Genomic DNA, 8,836 nt, shown 5'->3' with positions numbered 1-8,836 from the left:
CTTCACAGCAACAGAACAGTGGCTAAGACACTGCCCAACATGGGTGCTAGGAGGCACAGAAACTGGAGACCTCTGGAAGAACAGCAAGTACTACTGACCGCTCTAGTCTGCTTTGTCCTACCTTATGTTCTGAGTAAGAACATGGAAGACAACAGATGTTCGTGAGGGAATGGGGACTTATTTTCTGTTGGTGGGGATGCAAACTGGTGTGGCAATTATGGAAATGACATGGGGGGTGTTCCAGAAAATTAAAAATGGAATTGGTATGANGTAGCGATACTGAGGCTGGGCATACATCCAGGGGTCTACATCCTAGAGACATTCCCAGGTCCATTGCTTCTCTGCTCCTGATACCAAGGAGGTGAAATCAGCCTAGATGTTCATTAATGGAGTTTATCGTGAGAGTGGGGTATGTGTGCACAATGGAAGTTTATTTAGCTATAAAGAGAAACGAAACCATGAAAATTTCACACACACACACACACACACACACAGACACACACACACACACCTGATGGATTTGGAAATTACTATGTTCAGTGGGGTGGCCAGGTTTTCAGAAAGAAAGCCCTATGTTCCCTCTCACATGAAGATCTCAGCTTTCAATTGCTATGTATGTGCATCTGTGTGCACGTGTACATCTGTGTGCACATGTATGGGTAGAGGTTGCAAAAGCCAATGGGAGACCATGAGGAAAGAAGGTATTGAGGAAGAGGTGAGGTCACAGAACACGTGTGACATGAAAGAGGAGGTGGGGCAAGCATGAAGAGCTCAACACAAATACATTTACACGCTAATTCACAGAAGCAAACACACAGTAACAGGCTACCAGGAAGATGGCACCTTGGCTGATGTGGAATCCCTGAAACAGTACTAGAGGGAGCAGGAAGAGGGCAGCCCAGGGTCAGGGTTTGCAACACAGGCCAGAACCCCTCTAGGGATAAAGAAGCAAGCAGATGCCCTGAAGGCATCCAGGGAACTTTATCACCCTCCACAGACACAAGCTTCTCTAGGCTCATGGCATTTTTTTATAGTGGAATTCACTCACAGGAAAAATAGCTCCTTCAAGAAGTCAGAATAATAGGCACATTCTCGGAAAAGATGAATGCCTGTCTGCACTCACCTCTTGACTAGTTCTGCCATTTGCTAAACCATACTTCCAAAGGAAAAAAGAAAGAGATGGGGGAGGGTCACCTGGCCTCACCTTTAACCTAAATACACTTGCAAATTTGGGGAATTCACATTCTGAAATTAAGACCTTGAAGGATCAGGAAACACCACAGGTGCCTGTACACTCCACACAGTTCATTTAGACTGTATTATGAAGTTCATTGTGATCTTTTGTAAAATTTAAGAACCTGGCAGAGCAGAATTGGAAAAGCACTATTTCTGAAGCAAAATAAAATCTCCAATGTCTCAGCAACTGATACAAAAGTCCCAGCCTTGGAGAGATGGCTCAGTGATAAAGAGAATGGGCTGCTCTTGCAGAGGACCATGGTTCCATTCCCAATTCCCAGCACCNACCTGGTAGCTCACATCTGTCTAGAACTCCGATCCCAGGGCATCTGACATCCTCTCTGGCCTTCACAGGTACCAGGCATGCATATGGTACACAGACATACAAGCAGGCAAAACTCCCACGCACATAAAAGTAAATAAAAATTTAAATAAAAAAATATATAACAAGTGCTACTTGTTGGGATGGATCCTGTGCCCTGCTAGAAAAGGTAGTAGTTGGAGCCTCAGACAGAGGTACACAAGGACAGGGTCTGGAGGAACTGGAGAAAGACCCTGGCCCCTGGATGCTTCATATCACACTGAGGGAATAGCATAAGGGGGCTCACCATCCAGCCAGGACACCACGACCCAACAGAAAGGATATATGTGTGGGGAGATGAGAACTGTACATCTTCAGGTCCTTCAAGAAGTGTGTCAGGCAGTGGAATCCCAAGACCTTTATATGAATCAGTGATCAGCCTCCCTCAGTCCCCTAGTGCCAGCCAGGGGTCANAACATGATGTAACAGTGCTTCTATGCAGCTGGGAGCAGTGTGTTCAGGCTTCTANATCCTGTTGCGCCCTGTGCCCAGTGGCACAACCTCAAAGCCAGGGGAGAGCCTGGCCCAGGACTGGCACTGCAGAGTCTTAGCCTTCGAATGTCAGAGTTGTCAGTATGAGCCCAGTGGTCCTGTTAGATCTGAACAGGAGCAGTGCTGTGGAGGGCTGCTGACATGCAGTCTCTGTTCTGCAGCTGTCTGAGCAGAGGGACAGGCGACACACCTCCTGGTCACCCTCATCTGTGCCAGTGGCTCTGAACACACAGGGGATCCAACCGTGCACAGGCATTTCTGGGCTCTCTATGCCATCTGCTTTGATGTCACAGGGAGCTGAGAAGCAGGTAGGAACATGAGCATGGGACTGGACAATAGGAAGGAAAGTGAGTCAGCCAATCGGCCGCACCGACCCTCAGTTCCTGATCTAGTAACACACTTTTGAAGANAGATCTACTGAGATATCTGTGATGGCTTCTCAGAAGCTGAAGTCTCCTGGCCCTTCATCTTATGGTTTGATTAAACACAGAGAATCTTTAGTGTGTTCCCACACCTTACATGGGACTGGTGTGCTAATCCTAGACACTACAAAGAATGCTATTTTTTGACATCAGCCTGCCTCAGGGGTAGAGTATGGAGGGAGCTGTTGTCCATGGTGGTGGGGTGGGGAGTAAAGAACCACAGTCCCTCGATTAGGCCTTCATTTCCTTATAGGCAGCCTGACTCTGGGATCCGTCTCTCAAAACTGTCACTTACAGACAGGAACTGGGGAAGAGGTGGAAGAACACTGGGGTGTGTGTGCACTTTTTTCCTTGGCTGCCAGGATCCTCTGAGTGTGAGCCACACACTTGGGGACAAGCACTGTTTCTCGTCTCCCTGGGCCCAGCTCCCCTCTGTCCTACAGAGCCCTGCTGCCCATTCCACATGGTAGCCTTGTATAAGACACCAGTTAGAGAAAAATTGTCCAAAAAAAAGAAAAGAAAAGAAAGAAAGAAAGAAAGAAAGAAAGAAAGAAAGAAAGAAAGAAAGAAAGAAAGAAAGAAAAGAAGTCAGTGATTGATGCTGAGACAGGCCCTAGAGACAGTGTGGTAACCCTGGGGAGACCCCTAAAATGACAGCCAAGAGAAGCATGGTACCACGTGTTAACAACTTCCTTCGACCCCAGGAGCAGCAAGCAAGCCAGCATAGTGTCCAGGGCTGTGTCTCCCTCAGCCCCATGGCCACTCTGACCTTGTCAAGACTCTGATGTGTTGATGGAGAATTGGTTTGTTAAGGTAAGACACCCAGCATGGCCTCTGCTCCTGCAGGGTGCCAAGGACACTCCTGGAGGCTTGGGTGAAGGCCCTGTGCTGATACATTCAATGTATCTTTGTTCCTGGCTGGATGAGAATCTGAAGGGGTAGCTGTTTGTTTTAAATATCAAATATTTTCCAATGTGCCCTGCACGCTCCCTGCACACCAGTGTGCCAGCAGGAAACTCCAAAGCACAAAGGAGCGGAGGCCAGGTCTCAGGCTGGGTGGAAGAGCCAGAGACAGAAGCTTAGGTAGGGGCTCGACAGCTAGCGCCTACAGCTATTACTGCCCCTTCCTTTGGGGGTCGCTCTTAGTCACTCACTAGGCTGTCTCCAATGTACCTATCTTTACCTTTGCTAAGGTTCGAGGGTAATCTGTGGCGAGGCCAGCTCCACCATTCTGATAGTCACAAAAAGCTACTTGAACAACAAAAATTATGTATGTATTCCAGACAGAGGGGAAAGGACACAGCTATGGCCAACTTAGTTCTTTTGTTCTCTGTCACAAAATTTTTTTTCTTAAATCTAGCTTTCCCAGAAGCCTAACCTAATTAAATACCACTGACCAGAAAGAGGCCACATAGGCATGTGGGTGTAAAATCCTATAGACATTTTAAATGAGTCCCATAGTCAGCCAAATAGGCCGGTACAGAGATCGAGTGAGGAGAGCCATGGCCAGGCGGCCATGGGGTCTAAGGGTTCCAGACATCCATTCATGTTTTGATTTCAGTCTCTGCAGCAGTTCCCATTTGGTCACATGTTGAGCAAGAATGCTACCCCAGGCCATTTACTAATCACATGGCATGCATGACCGAGCTTCCCAAAGAAGCTCAGCGCAAGACAGGCACTGAACACATTCACACCTGCCCAAGCCTTCCTCCCTGTCATAATCACTGGGGTTTAGAGTTGGGTCCCATCAAGCCACATGGGCAAAAGACACTTCTTGATGAATTATAAAAGAATGGTTGGGGGTGAGGAGCCATGGCTCGGTGAAGCTCAGGAAGTACCAACACTGGCTGTTCTTGCAGAGGACCCAGATTCAGTCCCAGCACCCGCATGATTAGGTAATGGCCTCAAGTTCAGTTCCAGGGCATCTGATGCCCTCTCCTGGCCTCCATGGGTACTGCATGCACCTGGCACATATACATACATGCAGGCAAACACATATACATAAAATTAAAATAAATCTTTTAAAAATAGGAAGATAGCATGTCTGGAATGCAGTGCTTTCTAGGATTCAACATGTCTTAGACATTGACCCCAGGTGCCTTTTATGACCTTTGCCCAGCTGTCTTTCCATAAGGATATGGGTCAGGGGTCAGACATAATCCTCAGGTCTTTGAGATAGATGGTTGGGAGAGTTCAGGGTCATTCATAGCTTCANGGTGAGTTTGAGGCAAAGCTGGGCTACAAGAGAACTAGAGGGAGAGAGGGAGGGAAGGAAGGATGGAGGATGGGAGAGACAGAGAGACAGAGAAAGAGAGAGTGCAACTAATTCATGGCCTGCCTGCCTTCTTCAGGCACAGACCCTAGGACTGGGAAAGCAGCATGGCATCTTTCCCTCCCTCCTCCCTAAAACGGAACCCTCAGTTCTTTCCCGAGACAATTGATTTAAAACAAGTGTAACAGTGCATTTTGTGCAGCTGAGAACACCATGTGACCTGGTGATAGCCGGTGAGAACCCTTAGCCGGTGAGAACCNTTGCAGGGATTATGGGAAACCGCTTTCCTGAGACAGGAAAGAAATGCAGAAAAACAGTCTTCAGTTTCTTTTTTCCACCCTGAACTCAGATGCAACACACAGAACAGCAGCAGCTGGTCTAGAGCGGCGTGGCAATAAAGTAGCAGTTTTGACCGCAGAGTGGTAGGAATAGAGATGAGGCTTGTGATAGGCCTGGGTCTGATCTGCTGCCCATCCCTTGGCCATAATATCTCAGCACTCGTTGTAGTGTGAATAAAATCAACCCCATTTATTTAAGGGTCTGTTAATTAGGTCTTAGCCCCCCCCCTTTTTTTTAACCAAATATGCCTTGGAATAGTAAATACGATAAAAACTGAATAACAGGCCCGTTACCCTCTGCAATCCTCAAGGTTTATGTAAGAGACACAGCTGGTTGACAAGGAACAAGTGTGGCCACTACACAGACTGTCCCTAATAGGCTAATAGAGGATGGAGACCAGGAGGAAATCTTTAAATGAAGTCACTAATGGCAAAGCCTTTCTTTCTAACTTCTTTGAACTCAGCAAGACTCTTCTCAGGTGACTGCCCAACCCCAAGCCCTCCTAGTACAGAGCAAACAAGGCTAGGACTGAGAGTTATCTTTCTCCAAGACTGTGGTGGGGACCAGACCCACATATCCTTTACTTTTCCAAGACACCTGAAACCTTACTACCTTCGGGGTTCTCCCCTGTGAGATTAGGCAGGGTGGACCAGACTCATCCCCTCTTGTGGGAGGACAACACAGGACATCACATTGGCCTGCAGCCTCTTTGGGCAGGCTGACCATTAATAATTCACCCAGTAGAGAAAGAGATGCTGGCTTACGNACTTGCCCCAGCCTGACACAGGGCTCAGAGCAGGCTGCTCGATAGCCCTCAGAACCCGACTGTCAAATTTAGATATTAGCATACATCAGTCATCATAAGTAAATTATTCTAAAAACAGAGCCACGGCTGCACTGCGGGCAACTTTCAGTGCTCGCCAGCAGAGGCATCAGGAAGATACAAGGCCAAGAAGGCCTGGAACAGTGAGGGCCCAAAGAGCATCCTGCCTTCTGTCCCTGGTGGTTTTGCACCTCCAAAGGGCAACTATACACGCACTTGTTACCCTGTTGGGGAAGACTATTTTAAGCCTAATTAGCAGGATTTTTTTTTCAGAATGCAAATGCTTTTCATTTAGACATAAAACAAAATGCCACGACATTTCCTCCACCCATTTATCACAAACAAGTTAATTACTGTGTAACAAATCTCTCCCGATAGAATGTGAAGGTCCTGGCTGCTGGTGAGCTGACTCAGGCATTGAGAGGAAGCCACAGCCCAGCCNGTAATAGCTCATGGCGTGCTCACCGTAAAACCACGACTGGGAAGCTCTGCTTGTCAAATTAAGTAAGGTTAAGCTCTCTCGCTCGGAATAACTCAATTATCAGTAGTCATTATCTATTTAGCACAGAACCTACCAGAAGCTCCGAGCTCTGGGCCTGCTTCTGACAGAGGCTTCCTCACTCTGCGCTCAGAGTGCCAAAGTTTTCTGCACACCCAGCCGTTTCTGCATGTCCTGGCTTGAGCGTGCTGCAGGCCTCCGTTCTCACCTCCATGTGTGCAAAATTATTTCTAAGATGTAAAAACATCCTCGCTCCTGATATCTTGCACCTCAAGCTCAAGAGGAAGAAAACGGGGAGCGGGCAGAGGGTGCTGCAGCTGGGGCTGTAACCCACCACCANGCTTGAGCAGATGANTGCAGACTCCAGACACATGGATGTCATATTCTCCTCTGATCTAGGCCTGCTGTATGAAGTCCACCCAGAACACATCAGGTAAATCCAGGACGGTACCCTCCATGCCTACCAGGACCAGAGTACACAGGAGGGCCTGGCTACACACATGATGCTAGTGTAATCTAGGAAGCAACGCAAAAATATAGAAATTTCTTATCTGTTGCAGATGTCCCTTGTTAACATTGTTTTTCTCTCTTGAGTCCCTGGTCTTTGGGCATGGCAAGATCTCCATGGGTTTGTTAGGTTCACAGAGGCCTTGTGCCTCAGGGTCAGTGTGTGGGGGAGTCCAGAATGCAGTAATGGCAGGAATGAGCCACATTAGACTTGNNAAGGTGATCTACCTCATCAAAGTCCAAATCAAAACACATATACAGCTCTTGGAGTGTCCTGAACACAGTTTCTCCCTGAGGCCCACCCCTTAGCCAACTGAATAAAGTTTCTTTCTTTCTTTCTTTCTTTCTTTCTTTCTTTCTTTCTTTCTTTCTTCCTTTCTTTCTTTCTTTCTTTCTTTCTTTCTTATGATAAGCAATGGTCAATGACTTCTGCCTCACAACAATAAAACAAAGATCAGGTATGAAAAGTTGGACATTGTCTTCATTCACATAATTTGTAAGGAACAAGGATCTGAAAGATTCCTGCTAGGAGGGGGCATGCCCAGCAGGCAGGACCAACCTGGCATTGCAATGGGATGTTGTCTGTGATGTTTACACCTGAGACCCATACAACCAAGCCAACACAGACACACACGAAAGAAAGAAAGAAAGATAGAAAGAAAGAAAGAAAGAGAGAGAGAGAGAGAGAGAGAAAGAGAGAACAAAAGAACCTCACAATGGTTCAAGTCTAGGATTTTATATCAAAGTGAATTCATAGGCACTCTTGAGTCAGGCAGACCACTGCTGCAGGTTAGATGTGCCTAGACCCTGCATTCAGTNTNCAGAGAAGAGCTTCCACACACCTGTGCACACCTGTTCATAGACAGCCGCTCTGTTTCTTAGAACATAAACCTCCTTGGGGTGGGGAGAGTAGTCAATAGCCTTAGGACTTCAGAGCCAATATGGAAATTCACCTTTTAGACCTGTTTGAAAGCCCACTTCCCTGTCTCCATGAAAACAGTTCAAACTTCTAGGAAACTAGAGGTCACGAGCCAGAGCTCTTAGACTGTGAACCCCTAGAACCCAGCTTCTTATCTCCTGCCCTATGAAACCAAAAAGAGCTTAATCAGTTTGTCTGGAAAAGGAAAACAGATAGGTTTGCAATGAGTTTTCCAGCCATCTAGTTCCTTCTGCCCCCTGCACACCGCCATTCCAGAAGCTCATGGATGCCGATCCCCATGGGTTTTTCTGTCGCTGGAGGGGCAGTCGTGAAAGCCACATGCCACATTTGTGAGCAGAACGTCTGTGGGCTTATTTACCGAGCTCCCAACAACATCGTCTGCTTTGTCACACATTTCGAAGTGGGGATAATTTAAGAGTCCTGCATCTCATACATAAAAATACTTAGAAAGGAAGTCTCCCTGCACAGCATTGGGTGACAGCGTTCCACCCAAATTCTCATTTGTCGTACAGGAAATGATTCACCTCAGTCCAAAATGACAGGCAGGCCTTCCGAATCATTCAGCACACGCAAAGACGGCCCACCNGAACCTCATCGATTTCACAGCCATCTCTCCGCAGAGAGCCGTGTTCCNAGGCCAGCCAAGCCTTCCGCTTCATCCCCCCACCCCTCAGACACCCCACACTACCTTTGAGTAGTTTCTCTCCTTCCAGGACATTCGGGGAGATCAACGCAGTGTAGCCTTCTTCGGAGAAGCCAGCCTTACAGGCCTCTCTGACTGTAAGATCCTCTCGGTGGGCCTGGGGATGGAAAGGAGACTGTTAAACCAATGTAAGTCCACAGAAATGTAATCCAACCTACATTTGTCATGGCCACCTCACAAGCCTCTGCCCCCAGCACAGGTAAAGCACCATCCCCACCCAGAGATGGGATGGGGATGCTCTG

The 8,836-nt window shown here is 47.5% G+C and overlaps 1 protein-coding gene across 1 annotated transcript in view; it reads right to left on the bottom strand.

The window, feature by feature from the left end:
* Positions 1-8,836, bottom strand: part of Cdh4 (cadherin 4) — a 464,790-nt gene that overhangs the window by 453,935 nt on the left and 2,019 nt on the right. The window contains exon 2 of the mRNA XM_021156055.2: positions 8,580-8,691. Within this exon, the coding sequence (XP_021011714.1) occupies positions 8,580-8,691 (112 nt within the window). The remainder of the gene's footprint in view (positions 1-8,579; positions 8,692-8,836) is intronic.

This window comes from Mus caroli, chromosome 2 (genome assembly GCF_900094665.2).
Source record: "Mus caroli chromosome 2, CAROLI_EIJ_v1.1, whole genome shotgun sequence".
NCBI lineage: Eukaryota > Metazoa > Chordata > Mammalia > Rodentia > Muridae > Mus > Mus caroli.
Note: the sequence above shows the minus strand (reverse complement) of the source record. Positions and strands in the feature narration are given on the sequence as shown.